Source organism: Phocoena sinus, chromosome 2, assembly GCF_008692025.1.
Source record: "Phocoena sinus isolate mPhoSin1 chromosome 2, mPhoSin1.pri, whole genome shotgun sequence".
Lineage (NCBI taxonomy): Eukaryota > Metazoa > Chordata > Mammalia > Artiodactyla > Phocoenidae > Phocoena > Phocoena sinus.
The window spans coordinates 20,214,966-20,235,104 of NC_045764.1; the positions used below are offsets into that span (position 1 = coordinate 20,214,966).

The following is a 20,139-nucleotide window of genomic DNA, read 5'->3' on the forward strand; positions in this document are numbered from 1 at the left end:
AGGAACACGCTGTTACTGAAGAAAAAAACAAGCTCTTTGGTGACACAGCTGTTAGATGTGTCACCATATAGCTTTGCCTCTTTCCCTCAGTCTTAATTTGCAGACATTCAAATTGATAGTCAAATGTGACTTCTCCATTAAAGCGATGTAATTTTATTATATCATTGAGTTTTTAGAGATTCTTGAAATATCATTTGATAAAAAGTGTGACCAAGGTTGCATTGTATGTGGCTGAAGCTGTACCTTATGTGCTGCTACTGTTTGCCTTTGTTCATCTGAGACTGAGATAAACAGTTTGAAGCTCTGAGAAAGGGAAAAAAAAATTGTTTTTTTGGCTAGTGGTTAAGAAATGTATCAGTGCTCCTTTGTTGAAATAAAGATCTAATTAAGTTTTTTAAATGGTTCTCAAAATAGTTTTAAATTCTGTTCTTATTTTATTCTGAGAACATGGCTGTTGAATTATCTTAATACATACTTTAAGTGGTGTAATACTCACTGTCGAAAACTTGCCTTTATCTTTTTTTTTTATGTCTTTTTCTACTTTCTCCTCACTTCAAGGCCTAGTAAATGACAAAGACTCAAAAGATTCTATGACAGAAGGAGAAAATCTTGAAGAGGATGAAGAAGAAGAAGAAGGAGGAGCTGAAACAGAGGAACAATCTGGAAATGAAAGTGAAGTGAATGAGCCAGAGGAAGAGGTGATGACTTTTATTTATAGCAAAATAGGTACATTTGTAAGAGTATTTTGATTATATGAGCCAATATTTTCTTTAATGTATAAAATAAGATCTCCTCTTTAGTTTTATTAGAGTACATGTAACTAGTAGTATATGTCTATTATAAAACTGCTGGATTAATTAAGAGGTTTTTTTTTTTTACAAGTAAGAAAATACTGATCATAGGATTTTTTAAAATTACCATTTTTTTAGAGCAGTTTTAGGTTCACAGCAAAATTAAGGGGAAGATACAGAGATTTCCCATATGTCACCTGCTCGTACCTACTCACACAACCTTCCCCCATTGTCAACATCCCCCGCCAAAGTGGTACATTTGTTACAACTGATGAACCTTATAGCAACACATCGTGATCACCCTAAGTCCATTATTTACATTACAGTTGACTCTTGGTGTTGTACTTTGTATGGGTTTAGGTAAAAGTATAATGACATGTATCCATCATTATGGTTAGGATTTTTATTTAATAAGCAATTTGAAGACAAAAAATTGTTTGATCTGCTGTGTATCTTTTTTCTTTTTAAAAAATTTTATTTATTTAATTATGGCTGCGTTGGGTCTTTGTTGCTGTGCGCAAGTTTTCTCTAGTTGCGGCGAGCGGGGGCTACTCTTTGTTGCGGTGCGTGGGCTTCTCGTTGCGGTGGCTTCTCTTGTTGTGGAGCATGGGCTCTAGGCACGCGGGCTTCAGTAGTTGTGGCTTGCGGGCTCTAGGGCGCAGGCCCAGTAGTTGTGGCGCATGGGCTTAGTTGCTCCGCGGCATGTGGGATCTTCCTGGACCAGGGCTCGAACCCATGTCCCCTGTATTGGCAGACAGATTCTTAACCACTGTGCCACCGGGAAAGTCCCGATCTGCTATGCATCTTAATCTCACTTTGTTTTTTTGGCCACACCGTGCGGCATGTGAGATCTAAGTTCCCCAACCAGGGATTGAACCTGTGCCCCCTGCGGTGGGACCACAGAGTCTTAACCACTGGGTCACCAGGAAGTACCCTTAATCTCACTTTTGAGTGTGGACTTTTTAACCTATAGATTTTATGAAAAAATTATGGACTAGATGTTAATAACTTTGCTTTTCCCCAGATCTGATAGTATAGGAAATCTGAAAATCATCATGTACCATAATCATCAGCGTGCCCTTTTGTTTTTACAACTCTGTTAGGCCAAACCATATGAAATGACTGTTCTACCATTTCGGACCTACCAAAATGTCATTTTCACATATGATTCAACCTAATAGTCTTAATTCGTTCCTTTTTTCTTCTGAAGCTGCTTAAGTTTTAAAAATGCCACCTAAAACAATAGAGTATCTGGGGTTTGCTTCATAACCTGGAAGTAGACTGGGCAATGAGTTAGGGATATACAAGAAGCTATAACATGACCATTAGTTAATAATTGTTTAGTTGTGTAATGGGTAAGGGTTCCTTACGCTATTCTGTCTACATTAATATATATTTAAATTAGAAAGTTAAGAAAATAAAAGCAGGATGAATAAGAATAACAATAAAATACTGATGAATATAAAATTTAAACCATGGAATTAGCACTTTTTCACTTTGTAAGCTTATAATTATGTTATCATGTGTATGGTTTCTTTGTGACTCTCGGGTGCTAAAACCATTTAGGAGAGTGTGATAATTTAGAAGTGTGATTTTAATTAAATATTTTAAAAGTTTAAATTTATAATCAATATTTAAATGTTTTGTGGAAATTGGATTTATTAAATTTTTAAGTTTTGATTTACTTGAGTAAATAGAATACAAATGTTTAGAGGATATGGGTTGTTTAATGTATAAAGGAATGTAAATTATTTAAGGCATTCATAAGAGAGATTCATAAACTGGATTTTTAAAAAGCTTCATTTAGTGTGAAAGAAAAATGACCCATAGGGACTTCCCTAGTGGCGCAGTGGTTAAGAATCCGCCTGCCAGTGCAGGGGACATGGGTTTGAGCCCTGGTCCGGGAAGATCCCACATGCCGAGGAGCAGCTAAGCCCATGCGCCCCAACTACTGAGCCTGTGCTCTAGAGCCCACGAGCTGGAACTGCTAAGCCCGTGCTCTAGAGCCCGCGAGCCAGAACTGCTGAGCCCGCATGCCACAACTACTGAAGCCCACGTGCCTAGAGCCTGTGCTCTGCAACAAGAGACGCCACTGCAATGAGAAGCCTGTGTACTATAACGCTCACTGCAACTAGTGAAAGTCCATGCGCAGCAACGAAGACCCAACACAGCCAAAAATAAATATTAATTAGTTAACTAATTTTGAAAAATGACCAATAATTTAAGGTAATTAAGATTTTCTATAGTTAGAAGTAGAAATCCCTGTCTTTTTTTTTTTTTTAGCCCTGAAGGTCTGTAGCTATTAATGAACATTTCGTATGATTTGACTACATAGCAAATAGCTTTGCTGTTAGTTAAAAATGAATTATTGTGTAAAAGGCAGCGTAAATAATAATGTATGGTTTTTATAATTGGTTAGCATTTATAGGCAGTAGAAATACACCTTTGTGTTGTTATTTTGCTACCACTTTTTCGCCCAGTTTTATTGAGATATAATTGATATAACATTGTATTAGTTTAAGGTGTACATATAACATAATGATTTGAGATATATATATATATAGAGAGAGAGAGAGAGAGAGAGAGAAAGAGAGAGAAATGATTATCATAATAAGCTAGTTAACATCCATCACCTCACGTAGTTATAAATGTTTCTTTTGTGTGTGTGATGAGAACTTTTAAGATTTACTCTTAGCAAATTTCAAATATACAATACAGTATTGCCAGCACTTTCTCTTTCCAACCTGACCACTCCCCTAAAGTAGATATAAATAAATTGATAAAAATTTAGAACTGGAATATGTTTCTATAATTGATTTCTATGTAAGAGATGGACATTGCTATATTCCTTTTCTTAAAAAAGAAAAATACTTAATTAATTAATTCTTGGCCTTGTTGCATCTTCGTTGCTACATGCAGGCTTTCTCTAGTTGTGGCGAGCGGGAGCTACTCTTTGTTGCGGTGTGTGGGCTTCTCATTACAGTGGCTTCTCTTGTGGAGCATGGGCTGTAGGCGCGTGGGCTTCAGTAGTTGTGGCACACGGGCTCAGTAGTTGTGACACATGGGCTTAGTTGCTCTGCGGCACGTGGGATCTTCCCGGACCAGGGCTCGAACCCGTGTCTCTGCACTGGCAGGCAGATCCTTAACCACTGTGCCACCAGGGAAGTCCCTATATTGCTTTTTTAAAAAATGAGTTTGTCGTAGAAACATTGAATCATATAATTTAAATTGGCTTATTAAGTACTTTATAACAACAAAAGGAAATGAGAGAGTATTTCCATTTTGTATTTTTAGACTAATCTTATGGCTGTCTTTGCATTTTGCCACTGCACTAATTAGATAAAGAATCTAATAAACATCCTCAGTAAATATGACATTAAAGAGTGACTCATTTTCCTATAAATTTCTCATTTGAATAGTTGTATTATATTTTCTCCTCTAAATGCATTTTCTCCTTTTCAGAAGTGAACTTTATATGTTTAAAATTGTATCATTTTAACTATTTCTTTCCCAATTGCAAAGTGGATACTATACATAATATATGTGTGTTTCCTAAGTGGAAAAACAAAATGTTCAATAGGATGACTCATGAGCCTTGTCTGGGAGGAGAATTGAAAGGAATGGTTGGTTTACTTTAAGGAAATGGAGTTGGAATTGTTTGCTCTCCCACCCGAGACCATCCTTTCCCACCAATACCCTCCAAATGTAGGGAGGAGAACATTTTTTTTTTTTGCGGTACGCGGGCCTCTCACTGTTGTGGCCTCTCCCGTTGCGGAGCACAGGCTCTGGACGCGCAGGCTCAGCGGCCATGGCTCACGGGCCCAGCCGCTCCGCGGCATGTGGGATCTTCCCGGACCAGGACACGAACCCGTGTCCCCTGCATCGGCAGGCGGACTCTCAACCACTGCGCCACCAGGGAAGCCCACATTTTTAAAGAGAGAAGATGGGTCGATTATAAAGTAGTAAGAACAATGTAGGATATTCTGTAAATATTTGCCTCAACTGAGAAAGAACAGGGCTGGAGTGGAACTCTTCAGGAAAGTTGTACTCTTCTTTTCCATCTTGGTCCACAACTCTTCCAAGCTCCATATGACCTTTTGAAGTTATTCTTAGCACATAACAACCAGAATATTTTCTTCTCAGTATCAGCTGGGTAAATTAAAAGTTACTTTAAAGATGAAGTAAATGTTCTGCTGCTAAAATTCTAATTTTCTGCAGCATTTTAGAGAAAGTACAAGATTTATTATTGTAATAGCAATAATATTTATTGAGCATGGTCATTGTGTTCATGTTACCATTTCTCTTGGCACCCTATGAATTAGGTGATAAATAAGGCACAGATATGTTAATTATTTGCCCCAGATCCTAGCAAGCCAGCATTTGAACTTGGACAGTTTGACTTGTGCTGTGCTGACCACTTGCTTTCCTTACCAGCTCATGTGGTCTGTTGACTTCCTCACCTCACAGGTTATTATGACCATGGGATTAGGACAGGGAGATTTCTTGTTCAGCATTTTAATTTCAAAAGTTAATCCGTTTTATTTTGCCTGAGCAATATAAAAAATGGTGAAAGAAAAGAATTAATGCATTTTAGCTTAGTTTTTGAATAGGAAGCACCCTTCAAGTGTTAAGAAATGATTAATTTTTTTCCAAGGGCCAATTTAAGAGCATTTCTATTGCAAATTTAAATTTGAATTATAGAATTGTGTCAAAAAAGGTTAATGCATTTGAAAAAAAAGTTAATGCCTTTCTGTATTTTCCTCAACTATTTCCACTTCAGAAATTCTAAAAGTTTTCAAATGTCTCTATATAAGTAATAATGCACTGTTTGGATTTTTAAAATCAATTTCTGTGTATACTAGAAGTGTTATAACAAATTTAAATCATTTGTTTTCTCTTAGGAATTATTTCTCATTCACTTTATTTCTCTTGGAACAACGAGAAGCAGCTGGGTTTAGTGTAGTCTTTTAAAAAAAACTTTTATGGAACAGAGTGGGAGTGAATTGTGTTGGAAGGATACTCAGATGGAATGCTGCCCCTGTGTGGTTGGGTTGTTTTTGGTTTTGGTTATGGTTATAGTTTTGGTTTTTTTGTGCCTCTTTGAAAATTCACTGGAGTTCTGCCCAATCTTCCGTTTGAAAGGAATTTTGGCTGAGAGAAAAGGATGCTGGGGGGACTGACAGGAGAGGATGGAGAGATGTAGTACTTGAAAGCCACCAGCAAGGGGAGTCAGAATGTCTATCTCCTCTGCTTAATAAAGCACGTGTCCTTGGGCAAGCCACTTAACTTTTCTGAGCCTTAGTTTTTTCACATATAAAAATGAGGACTGGGCTTCCCTGGCGGTGCAGTGGTTGGGAGTCCGCCTGCCAGTGCAGGGGACACGGGTTTGATCCCTGGTCAGGGAAGATCCCACATGCCACAGAGCAACTAAGCCTGTGTGCTGCAGCTGCTGAGCCTGCTCTCTAGAGCCCGTGAGCCACAACTATTGAGCCCACGTACCACAACTACTGAAGCCGCGCGCCTAGAGCCCGTGCTCCATAGCGAAAGAAGCCACCGAAATGAGAAGCCCGCGCACTGCAACGAAGACCCAACACAGCCTAAAATAAATAAATATTTAAAAAAAAAAAAATGAGGACCATAAAGCTTATCCATTCTTCTTCAGAATTAGGTAGAGCAAACAAAATGCTGTGAGAGCACTTTCTAAACTGAGGTGCTTTATACAGTGAGGTGCTTTATAAAATGTAGTGTCATTGCTTTCAAATGGTAACAATGTTAAATTTGAATTGTCAGTTTTCATTGCAGAGTTAGATGGGTATTAAAGAACTACTATGAGAAAATCAGTCTCAAGTTAGGGAGGAGAAAAATAACAAAATGTTCAGGAAACTCGTTCCTTGTGGAATTCAAGGAAGAGTTTCTACAAAGGATCTTTGTATTACTAGATTGGTGGAAAATGTGAAATGGGTTTTCAGCTACTGGTATGTAGTACATGTTGCCAGCTGACTTCGCCCTACCATTCTAGGCAGACAGCATAAAAGGCTGAAACCAGAGAATAATAAATAATTATACAAAAATTTTAACATCTTTTTAAGGCATGTAAAAGTAGTAATGTTTTTCAAAATGTTTTAATCTTCTACAAATGTTAATTTCAGGAGGGTTCTGATAATGATGACGATGAAGGGGAGGAAGAAGAGGAAGAGAATACAGATTACCTCACGGATTCAAATAAGGAGAATGAAACTGATGAAGAAAATACTGTACGTATGGCTGAAAATTCACTTTTTGAAATTGTGCATTATTTTCATAGTATTTCAATTTTAGCCACTGAAATTTTAGTTTTTTGTGATAATTGAAATAATATTTCTTTGGAAATTCATTTTTAAGTTGTTTTCCTATCTAAATACTTTATTAAAAAGTTCTTTGAATATATAATAATGTTATATTGCTCACTCATTCCTTGAGTTATGTTGAAAAAGTTATCAATACAAAAGGTTCTGCCATACAAAACATTACAGTTAGAATTTCTGGTCTGAATTCTTGTTTCTATTCTGTTTTTATAAGGAGGTAATGATTAAAGGAGGTGGACTCAAACATGTACCTTGTGTAGAAGATGAGGACTTCATTCAAGCTCTGGATAAAATGATGCTAGAAAATCTTCAGGTATTAACTGTTGCTCTTATCCAAAGTATTCCATACAAAATACTGCAGCACCTTTGATTGTGTTTCCTACCTAAACATTTACCTCTACAGCAGCTCTTTCTAAGTTAGACAGTTTGAAGCTGCCGATACTTCTGGCATCCCACATCCTGATTTGCCACATTTCTTTGAAAATAGATGGAAAAAATGTAATAATACTTGGAACAGAGTGACTTCATTGTATCACCCTCCGCCTTTTCTCTCTGAAGTTGTATCTCTATTTCTAAAACACTTCACTTGCAGTTTGTTTAGGAGTCAAACTGCAGAAGATAAATATTTGGGGAAATTTAATTTAGTAAATTCCTAACTTTGGTTTATAATTTGAATAACTTGTATATAAATATCTAGAGGAAATTGGTCATTTGATATTTAAAGAAATGTTCATTATTTAATGTATTCATGATATTAAGATACTAGATTTTATAAAAAGCTCCATCTTCCCAGTGATTTAGGTAATTATGTTTTTCTGTAGTTAGAGGGAAAATCCCATGGACTGTTTACTTCAGCCCTATATATAGCTATTGTTTTAACCTTTGGTGACTTAAGAAGAGGGCTTTTGTTGGAATGGTAGGTGAAAGCCCCATGGAGTGTGGGCTCAGTGGGAAACGGAAAAGGAGGAAGTGAAAATACTGGATACAGGTAGAGCTGACTTGAGACGTTTTCTAGAAAGGGAAAAGAAATGGGGATGTAGCTAGAGAAGGTCAGAGTTAAAAGAGGAGGGTTATTTTTAAGATAGAGGATATTATGGAGTAGATGCCGATGGAATAATCCTTTAGAGAAGAAATACTGGATTTTACTTTCATTGATGATAGTAAGGTCAGAAGCTATGATAGTGTATAAATTAGCAGTACAGGCCAATTTGCTTCTTCCTACGTATATTAAAATTTCTTCATACATCTAGAAAACTCTTACTTTATGAAACAAACCTCATATTCATGTCATTTAGGAGCACACGTCATCAAATAAAACATAATCATTATAATCCCTTTGACGAGGTAGTAAACAGTTTACTCCTTAAAGAAGTTTTTCCTATCTTACATGAGTCAGTAGCGATTTACTCATTCATTTGTCTAGCAAGTATTTATTGGGCCTACTGTGTGACTAGCACTGTTCAGGCTTAGTATAAAGTAGTAAATAAAAACAGACCTGGTTCCTACTCTCAGAGAATGTACTTTTATGGGGGAGGTAGATACTTAACCACAAATACGTAATTTCAAATTATAAGTGCTAAGGAACTAAAAGAACGCTTTGGTAGAGAGTAAAGGAAGGGCCTTCTTTAGATAAGATGATCAGAGAAGGCGTCTCTGAGAGCATGACTTTTAGACAAGACAGGTACAGAGGAGTCATCTGGGTGAAAAATTAGGGTAACGTGAAAACAGTGTGTCAGAGGTCCTGAAGCAGAAAAGAACTTGTGTTTGAAAAACTTTAAAAAGGCCAGTATTAATAGAACACGGTCTGTGGGTGGATCACAGCATGAGAACAGGTAATTGGGAGTGGCCTGGTCCTTTAAGGAGCTGGTTCAGACTGGGATAGGACTGAAATCAGGGAGACTAACCAGGGGGGTGGTTAGAAGGCTGTGGTGGTAACCCAGGTGAGAGATGATGGCCATCTGTCTAGGGGAGTGGCAGGGCACACGGACAGAAGTCTGGATTTGAAAGCTGTTTAGGAGGTAGAATGAACTGGATTTATTTGGTGCTTGATTAGATAAGCGGTGTGTGGGGCCCAAGGAGTCAAAGACAACACTCAAGTCTTTTAGCTTTGGGGCCACTGGCTGGTCTCTGACAGGAAACGGGAGAGTGAGCCCAAGTTCCACTTGTTAAGTGTGAGGAGCCTGTGAGGTGTTGGTGGGAATGTCTGGAAATCAGAAGAGAAACACAAACGGAGCGGTTGTTAGAGCATATTTAAAGCCATGGCAATAACTGACTCACCCAGATGTAGAGTGTGGAGACAGAAGAGGAGCAGGTTCAGGGTTGAGCCCTGAGGAGCCCAACGTTTAGAAATAAGGTAGAAAAGCTGAGGAAGTCAGAGGAATGGGAGCTTTTGATGTGGTCCAGTGATCGTTGCTTATTGAGCACTCTTGAAGAAGTGATCTGGAAGGATGTGAGGATGTGATCAGAGCGGAGGAAACTTTGAATTCACATTTTTGCATTTGTGTTTATGTACTGGAGAAAACTTCATCCTCTGTTAGGCACTGATTTTAAATCATTATCAAATACCCCAAACAAACAGTTGTACAGATGTCTTCCTTTTGCTAAAAATCATAGGAAGATGCAGTATCGTGAAGACATTGACTCTTCATGAATCAGGTCCTTAAATTTCATGCAGTCCTAATTCTGTCCCACGGGGGGCATTTGGGGATGGGGTGGGGGCTGGGGGAGAGAAGAACAGGGACATGAATGTAGTGTGAACTTAACAAAATTATTCCTAAAAGCATCTGTAAGAACAAACAGAAAAGCTAGGAGACTTGTAGAAAATGAAGGGTGAGTTGAGATACAAGATGTACATACAGTTATAGGTTGTTGCAGGAATAGATAGATTAATCAAACAGAGGAGAGTCCAGAATAGACCTCAGAATGTGGCAGTTTAATCATGATGAAGTTAACATTTCACATCAGTTGAGGGAAAATGGTGTATTCAACAAATGATCAATAAAAATAAAGCTGGATTTCTGTTTTATTTCCACACCAGAATTAATTGCAAATCTCTCAAAAAATCTTAATCATTGTGAAGACTGTTGAGCACTGCGTTAAGACTTTACATTTATTCTTCATACAGTGCTGTTGGGTGCTGTTCATATTCCCATGTTTCACTTAAAGAACTAGGCTTGGAAAGACAAAAAAACTTGCTTAAGGTGAAAGGGTAGTGAGTGGTGTAGTCTCTTATCAACCATTTGTTGCATTACTTTCCAGCACAGAATGCCATAAAAACTTCTAAGAAATAACAAACCGGGGTGGGGCGGGGGGGAAGGTCTATAGCCGACACAACGCAAGTCAATATCTCTAGTATACCAAAGGGATCGTACAAACTAATGAGAAAAGATGAATGACTCGTTTTGTTGTTGTTGGAAAGAATATGCAAAATCGTGCTAAAGCTCACTGACAATCAAAAGATAAGCAAACTAAGAAGGGCCTTTTTATCAGATCATCAGATATTAAGATTTAAAAAGTGACCGTATCTATTGTGTTAAGTGTGGGCAAACATCTATATTTGGTAAGGGTAAATGAGTCCAGTGTTTTTTAGAGAAAATATGGTAAACCTGTCAGATGGTCGTGCCATTTGATCTAAAAATGTACCCTTAATAATAGTCTCTCAAGTGCATGAAGTTAAATATAATGTCACAAAGATGTTACATTGTAATAGAAAAAAAGTCTAAGCTGTCTATCAATAGAGGACCAATAAAATAAATAAGACACACCCCTATAATTAGCTCTGTATATATTCAACTAGATGCCCAAGATATTGAATCAAAAAGAAGAAAAACATGTATGTTTAGTATAGAATAATATACATCATGGTTGCTCCTGTTTATATGTGTATATAGTATATGTTTATATATGTATATATATGCAAGAAAAAAATCTGGAAGGACATGACCCATTGTTAATAGGAGTTGGGCTGAGGGAGGTAACTGGAGGGATTGGTATGGACGCACTTGGTAATATATATATATATTTTTTTTTTTTTTTTTTTTTAATTAATTTATTTTTGGCTGTGTTGGGTCTGTGCTGTGCACAGGCTTTCTTTAGTTGCAGTGAGCAGGGGCTACTCTTCGTTGCGGTGCGTGGGCTTCTCATTGCGGTGGCTTCTCTTGTTGTGGAGCACTGGCTGTAGGTGCACGGGCTTCAGTAGTTTCGGCACGCAGGCTCAGTAGCTGTGGCTTGCGGGCTCTAGAGCGCAGGCTCTGTAGTTGTGGTGCACAGGCTTATTTGCTCTGTGGCATGTGCGATCTTCCCAGACCAGGGCTCGAACCCATTTTCCCCTGCCTGGCAGGTGGATTCTTAACCACTGTGCCACCAGGAAAGCCCGGTAATATATTTTTGTATTGAACTAGTTTACGAAAAGAGCATGTTAATTTTGTAATCAGGAAAGAAAGATAATTTACAAATCAAGATTCATCTAACATGATTCTTTCAAATTTTAAGTATTGATAAAAAGTCTTGATAAATCTTATGAACCTGGGAGAACTTTAAGCAAATTCTAAGAAATTGGAACTTAGAAATCAAAACAATAAAACCGGGCTTCCCTGGTGACGCAGTGGTTGAGAGTCCGCCTGCCGATGCAGGGGACATGGGTTCGTGCCCCGTTCCGGGAAGATTACACATGCCGCGGAGCGGCTAGGCCCATGAGCCGTGGCCGCTGAGCCTGTGCATCCGGAGCCTGTGCTCTGCAACGGGAAAGGCCACAACAGTGAGAGGCCCGCGTACCGCAAAAAAACAAAACAAAACAAAACAATAAAACCTTACACCTTTATTACCATTTTGCTTGATTTGCAAGTCTCTTGCATATATGGCACCTATATCAAAAGACTATTTAAATAGCAGTTAAGGCGTTTTAACACCTTCATGGCCTTTCGGCATTACCTTCTTAGCTTTGAAGAGTCATGTTCCGCTCTTTTCTCATTCGTGCTCCGTTCATCAGACTTAGAAAATTATTTGCAGTTCCCTAAATGCACCTGCTGTTTCACATCCTTGCTTTTGCACCTATTCTTCCCCTGCCTAAATTCCCTCCATATCCCCCAAACTGCTCTTTTACCATCTGCTTGGAAGAAGTCGTGTGAAGTCTTAATGTTCTCAAATGTCCCATTTTCATTCGACCTTTTGTGAAATCTCAGCACCCACCCACTCTCAGCTAGGCCTGTGTGGTCACTCCATCCCCAACACACGTTATACACAACTCAGATGAATTGTAATTAATTTATTTCTCTCTCTTACTTAACAAGTCTATGAGCTCTTTGAGGGTAGAGACTATCTTTTTAATATTAGTATCTCCAAGCCTAACATGTAAGTCATTGGTGAAGGTTTGTTTAAATAATTGGTTGATAAATCCAGTGTGAATGCTAAAAATAATTGATATTAATAAGCAAGAAGTTAATCTGAACATTAATTGATTCCATTCACTCTTAAATATTAATTGGGCACCTGCTGTGTGTAAAGCACCACCACAGAATGCCAGGGAAAGGGTTCGGTGATGAACCCCATCAGTCAGGTGGGACGTCTCATGGATAAGCAGGCAGTTATGGCCTATGATAACTACAGAGGAACATGTGTGCCATGAGTGTGAATGAGAGGACAAGTGCACTCAAGGAACAGGGAAACAGTAGAACCTACAGCATTGTTTGAGCTTGGGAGAGGCTGGAGCCATCAATAGGAGCCAAATCATATGGTTCTTCCAAGGCGTGTGTAAGGGTTTGGAGGTGGGGGATGGCTCTGTGGTTTCAGAAAGACGACTTGGCTCTAGTGTTTGCTCTAAGAAATATAGCACTGAAGGAATTGTTTGCAATGTATTGGGTTATTTACATTTTTTCATTTCTGTCTTTAAGCAACGAAGTGGCGAATCTGTTAAAGTGCACCAACTTGATGTTGCCATTCCCTTGCATCTCAAAAGCCAGCTGAGGAAAGGGCCCCCACTCGGTGGTGGGGAGGGAGAGACAGAGTCTGCAGATACGATGCCATTTGTCATGTTAACCAGAAAAGGCAATAAACAGCAGGTAAGAATCTGTCCACCCTGTATTCACAGTTGGTTGTTAGTTATCAAGTGTAAGCAGTAACTTTGTTTTATAGGTTCTAAATTATCTTTTGCTTACAAGGGGAAAGACTGGAAACATTTAAAGTATTCAGTGATAGGGACTTCCTTGGTGGTCCAGAGGTAAAGAATCTGCCTTGCAGTGCAGGAGACGCGTGTTCGATCCCTGGTCGGGGAACTAAGATCCCACATGCTGCGGAGCAACTAAGCCTGAGCGCCTCAACTAGAGAGCCTGCGTGCTGCAAACTACAGAGCCCATGTGCTCTGGAGCCCGCACGCCACAACTACAGAGCCCACGAGCCCTGGAGCCTGTGCGCCACAACTAGAGAAGAGAAAAAATCCGTATGCCACAACTAGAGAGAAGCCCGTGTGCCACAACGAAAGATCCTGCATGCCTCAACAAAGATCCTGCGTGCCGCAACGAAGACCCGACGCAGCCAGATAAATAAATTAAAATAAAATTTAAATCATATGTATTTGTTAGAAGATATAAATACCTTGACTTTCAGTAGAAGGGTTTTATGTGTAAGCTCAGGGTGGGAAAGGAAAGGAGGGTGAGGGCAGATAATCTCAAGAAAATGCTCACTTGCCAAGATTGCTCTTGGGAAAAAAACAAAAATCATTGTTTTCTGACCCCTAATCCTTCTCCTCCATTCTCCTTAAATTACCTCTTCCTTCTTTCCCTTATCCCACAGATGGCCCTCAAAATCATTTCCCCAACTACTAAGCTATCACTTTGATTCAAACATTCACTCATCAAATATTGTCTACTATGTGCCAAATACGATCCTAAGTGTGAGGCTACAGTGATGAACAAGATGCAGCCCCTGGCCTCGTGAACGCACAACCCAGATGAGGGAGAGAGACAGCATAATATATTTGCAGATAGTGAAAAGTGCCCTGAAGAAAATAGAGCCTGGCTCTCAGACACAACTCTAGGATACATCATATATTACCAGTTCTGTAAAAAAAAATTCCACACTTTAATATTTCTGAAGGCAAGCCACCTCTTAGAGTTGGTGGACTCTTGGGATAATTGACAGCATTTTTTTCTGTTTTAGTGGTATGTAAAATAATGGTACATCTTATAATTAATGGAAGTGTCTATGAAATACAGTGGCTACCACAGCTTATCACAGACAAGTTCAGCACCTGGCTCCCCCATTCATTTAAATAGTAATTTAACAGATACTTATTGTTGACTTGCCACATACCAGGTACTGTTCCATGTGCAGAAATGCAGGAGTCAGCCAAGTCCCTCCTCTCTTGGGAGCTTTCATTCTAGTATTGAGAGGCAACAATAAAGAAGTAATGTCAGGTTGGAGACAGTGCTGTGTTGGAAGATAAAGCAAGATAAGAGGATAGAAGAGACTGGGTGGGGAGGAGGCTATGAGAGGGAGACAGCTGCTGCGGGGGAAGACCTGGAATGAGGTGTTCTCTGTGAGGGCAGGGATGTTCTGTTTCCTCCCTCCCAGCACAGCCTCCAGGAGATGATGCCTACCTTAATTTTTTATCTCTGCTTTGGTCAGGTAATTTCCTGTTACTCAAAAGATCAAAGTTGTACAGTATACCATAATTTTGCTATACTGCAAATAAATCTTGAGATATGAAAACTGAATACCAGTTAGGATCACAGAATGGAGGGCTGAAACAGGGTTTCCATCATGAGTCATGTTTAAATAGTTAACTTTGACTTCGATTCCGAGCACTGCTGTATCTTTTTCGGACACTGTCTTCCTAATTCCGTTCTAGTCAATAGGACTTTCCTCCGTCGCAGGTTCTAGGGTTATCAAGATTTTAGGAAATTTCCTCCCCTTTCTCACCCTCAGGCCAGAGATGAGCCCTCACATTTCCCCTTTCCCTCATCCTCCACCCAGTCCCTAGAAAAATAAGGGTTTGTTTTTGATCAAGACCCTAAACTTGGTGTTGGAGTGAGATCTGTGTAAAATTGCTCTTCTCAGCACTTGGAACTGCTAGTTCACCATGGTTACTAGGATTTTCAAAGCCCAGAGTTTTTGCTTTTCTTTTCTTTTCTAGGAATGACTTAGTACTCTGAGTAGACTTTTCTATTTCAGTCATCACATTTTAGGTCTGATTCATTTTCTTTTTCTTTAAAACCTCTCAGCTTCCCCTTTCCACTCCCTCACTCTCCCCTCATCACCAGATTTCTTGGCACAAAAAGGAAGTTTTTTTTTTTTTTTAATTGTGAAGGGCAGTACATGGCAACATCAGTTCCATAGGCCTTGGTTCCTATTCCCATACAGCTCCTGAACATTTGTACTACATTGGCACACTTCTTGAGCCTTGATTTTTCTTATTTAAAAGGAGCCTTAGGAATATCTTTCTGTGAAGATCAAATTACACAACAGTAAATAATCAGTTTTCTTCATTCGTCCCTCCCTTTTCTGAGGCACACATGAAAATTCAGTATACCTGTGAATTTGCACACCCCATTTGATCTTTTCAGAACGTGTAGGCATAAAATTAAAACCTACCTTCAGAAACTTTGGAGCTTTGAAAAGTAAATTCATTTCAGCTGTCCTGAATTCTAAATTGTATGGGTCAACATAGGACCATAAATCTGTGTTTTAGAAGAAATATTTTTGGTTCAAAGTGGATAGATTATATAGTGTGTAACCTATATAGCTTCAGAATGAGGAGTGAAGTCCTTATTTCTTAAAATGTGAAATTTTGTTTAAGGAAACATTTTTATTGAACTTTATTTTTAAAATGTTAGCAAATATGAAATGAGAGCTCAGAGTACTTGGTTATTAAGTAAATTTTCAACTCATAAACATTATTTGGAATTTTGGAAAATGTTCAATTTTAGGAACATTATTTGAAGAAACATCACTGTTATTTTGTGGTCTGAAGAAGAAAGTATATTTTGTTCTGATTTTTATTTCTTTATTTGACTTTTGGGTGTTGGCCCTTCTGGTGCAGTGGTTTTTTTAGAAATGTGAAATGTGTAGCTTTATAGGAATCTTTAGTTTTTAAGTGAAAGATCTCTTTGTGTACCAGATTTGTGCCCAGAAATAACTTTCTTCTGTAGTCAGTAGGAAAAGAAAAATTTGCACCAATGAAGTAAGTAGTTGAAAAGAAAGGATAATACTGTTGATAGTTTCTTTCTATATCTAAATGTCTGCGAATTAGAATAATGAAATAAAATGTTTTGATCATTAAAGCAAAAGTTTTAATGTAATAGAGCCATTATGTAATGTTTTAAAGAACTTTTTGATTGTTTTAAACAAATGCACGATATATTTATTATAGTTTAATCCTTGTTAACAGTCCTGAAACAGGGACATCCTGCTAAAAACAAACCAGTCAGTACATAAGAACTCTCCCCCATAATAGAGAAATAGATCTCATCGGTCAGTTGATTAACTCTTTCTCTTTTCCGGTGTCACAGCTATCTTTGGAATATGAAGGTCTGTTAAGCCTGAAGGCGGACTAGACTGTATAGTTCAGGAGGGCAGAACTGATTCCAGAGGGTAGAAATGAAAAGGGTGCAGATTACAGCTTTCTGTCATAAAACCCTTTCTCATAGTTAGCCATATGTAATAGGGTCTGTACAGTGGAAAATGATCGCCTGTTGCTTAGATGTGTGCTCCCAAACAGGGTGCAGAAAAGGTTGAACTTGATGGAGGTTGAACTTGATGGCCTTCCACTTCCCATCCAGCCCCAATAGGTTTGTCTCTAGTAGAGTAACACTGTTGTCTGTTTATGTTCTTAGATGATGCTGTCTTTATTGACTTATTAAGGAAGGAAAGATTATTATTTTTCTAAACTCATTTAATTCTACTTACTAATTTATTTGAAATCTTTTTTCTTTGATTTTCTCAAGCCATTTGTGATTTCTTTATTATTCTTTTTTCTCAGTTTAAGATCCTTAATGTACCCATGTCTTCCCAACTTGCTGCAAATCATTGGAACCAGCAACAGGCAGAACAGGAAGAGAGGATGAGAATGAAAAAGCTCACACTAGATATCAATGAACGGCAAGAACAAGAAGATTATCAAGGTATCAAATCTTTTTCAGGATGGAAGTGGAAATTTGGGCTTTTAAAGTACAGAACATCAAAGCTTTTATTCTGCACCTTTTCATGTCATGTTTGTATATATTTAGCCTGAGAAGTTGATTGTTTTTTATATTCCATTCTGTCTTCATTTTTCTCTCACTTATTTTGTAAAGTAACACTAATGTAATTTTCGTCATATTTTACTTCCCCCATAATTCAGTTAGGTTCTATACTGTTAGAGCTATGTTTGCAAGTGATATAGTACCAAGTTTTAATTGCCTCACGCTGCCAGTCAACTGTGAGCAAATTATTATTCAACAAATGTCATTTCTTTTGTCTACTTGAGAATCCTGGTCTCGAGGACCCTCTATTCCTTCAGATTTGCGGGCATCAAGTTAGGATTCCAGTTTTATAGAGACATACCCAGCACACTTGGATTAATTGGAACTTTACATATAGAGTCCACTGACACTTCATAAGTCAGCCTTTTGTCATTCCCCTGGCATCCAGATTTTAGAGCCATAACATGGCTGTCTGTGTAGTGCTATACTCACCGACTGCTTTTTGTGCAAGAGATTGTTGTATAAATAAATAGTTGGTTTTCTATCTTTTTTTGTTCTTAATTAATTTTTTTTCTTTTGGCCACGCTTCGTGGCATGTGGGGTCTTAGTTCCCCGACCAGGGATCAAACCCGTGCCTCCTACAGTGTAAGCGTGGAGTCTTAACCACTGGACCGCCAGGGAAGTCCCAGGTTTCTATCTTTAAATCCCACTTCTAGAATCTTCTCTTCCAGTTCAGTTGATACCCAATGTTCTTAATAATAAATAATGGTAGGTAACACTCAGTGTAAATGTGTACTATGGCCGGACACTTATGTACTTTATCAAATCACTTAATCCTCACAACAATTCTATGAGATAAGTGCTTATTATTATTCCCCTTTTACATTTAGGGAAACTGAACCAAAAGTCGCATAGCTAGTATGTGGCAGAGCTGGGATTTGAGCTAATATTATCTGGCTCCAAACGACGTGCTGATAGCTGTTGTACTAAACTGCTTCTTACGCTGTTTCACTGCCTCAGGACACTTAACGTCGTGGCCACATTGACTGTAAAGGGAGCGTTGGATGTTAAATGATACTCAAGAGCATGTCTCCTCTCTTGATTGCTCTTCTTGTACTTATTAATCATTTTAGTCCATATAATGGTTATCTTTCTTTAGTCAGCTACCTGACAGGACTAATAAACTTGATCTCCGTAGGGTTTTATTTGCTTCTAGGGAGTACATTTACCAATGTTAAATGCCTTTTCTGTTTTGCTCCTAATTCCAGAAATGCTGCAGTCTCTTGCCCAGCGCCCGGCTCCAGCAAACACCAATCGGGAGCGGCGGCCTCGTTACCAACATCCAAAGGGAGCGCCTAATGCAGATCTAATCTTTAAGACTGGTGGGAGGTAGGATGGTCTCTCTTATTTCTGCCTTAGCTATTTTTCATGGTGTCCATGTGAGCAAATTAGATAGTTCTGGATTATACCTAATGATCAAGGCCCAATGATTAGCAAAATAGAAAAGTGTTTGAGTTGTAGATATTTGAGTAAAGAAAACCTGTTTATAAATATGTTTGTTTGTTTGTTTGTTTGTTTGTTTTTTAATCTTAATTTCAGCCACACCAATCTTGGCTTTTACTTTTTCTGAGTGGGCTTCTTTGGATTTTTTAGTTTCCTCTTTTGAGGACGGACTAGTTAACAGATTAGTTTGAGAGAAGTCACAGGCTTTTTGTTAGAATCTCTCAAGCCAGTGTTATGTAATCATAGTGTTTACAAAAACTCAAAACCTGTTACTAGACTTTCAGTCATGCAGATTGAGTTTGTTTTGAGGTATTTTGTTTGTTTGTTTTTAAATTATAAAATATCCTGCTGGGATCTATGCCAGTTCTTCTTAAACTTGAGTTGCTTAATGTGAAATAATTAAAACTCTGGAAGGTATTTCATATAGAAGATATTGCCTAAGACCTCACTCATCTTGTTTTTAAAGTTGTTGAAAGTTTTGCTGGGATCTGATCTAAAGACCCGTACCTATCAACTTTGTTTTCTGTCTTGTGTTTGCGTTATTATCAAAAGTGACATAGGCTTTGTGCTCTTACTGGTCTTCCTTGGGGTATTTAGACTGAGGCTCTACAGCAGCCCTCAAATGTTGTCACCTTGTTGTTGGAGACAGGCGAGCAGGTGTAGAAAAGAGTGCTGGGGTAGAGAAATGGTCCACTGAGGAGAGTAGTAGCATTGGAGAAAACACAGATGTTACAGCCTGTGTCTTCACTCACTAAGTATATTCGTGTTCCTGGTGACATTTTTCTTTGAACTATATGTTCAGACGACTCTAATCAAATTGCAATTTAGGAAATTGGTTTGTCATTGACAGTTTAGGGATCTGTTTTTTAACAGCTATTGAGTGTAATTTTTTTTTTAGAAATGCACGTTACAAATGATGTACAATAGGCATAAGATATTAGGTTATTTTAAATTACCCAACCTTCATTAAAGTCCTTTAATACCTTTTATTGTGCTAAGACGTGGAACCGGCTAAGTTAAGAAAAAGGCCATGGAAATTTTAGTTTTCTCCTTTTACATTTTCTTAGAGTAGCTTTAAATATATACCATTGTGTTCTTGGTAATGTCTGCTCCCTCTTTCTTATCTTGATATTTTTCATCAACTTCACTGGCCATATTGCAGCCTAACATCTCTGAACAGCATTGTTTCTATTAATCCCTAATCCTTTCTCAGTTTAGATATTGTAACAGTAGCATCATTTCCTAATTTTTCAATGTTTGGGTGACTTTACAGAATCAATAAATGTGACATTTGCTACATAATTACTATTTGCAGTAGGATTTGCT

The 20,139-nt window shown here is 38.2% G+C and overlaps 1 protein-coding gene across 1 annotated transcript in view; it reads left to right on the forward strand.

Moving 5' to 3' along the window:
* Positions 1–18,703, forward strand: part of UPF2 (UPF2 regulator of nonsense mediated mRNA decay) — a 91,421-nt gene extending 72,718 nt beyond the window's left edge. Inside the window, 6 exon segments of the mRNA XM_032622592.1 lie at positions 559–698; positions 6,941–7,045; positions 7,350–7,448; positions 13,024–13,191; positions 17,109–17,250; positions 18,579–18,703. Coding sequence (XP_032478483.1) covers positions 559–698; positions 6,941–7,045; positions 7,350–7,448; positions 13,024–13,191; positions 17,109–17,250; positions 18,579–18,703 — 779 coding nt within the window.
* Positions 18,704–20,139: the final 1,436 nt, after the last annotated feature.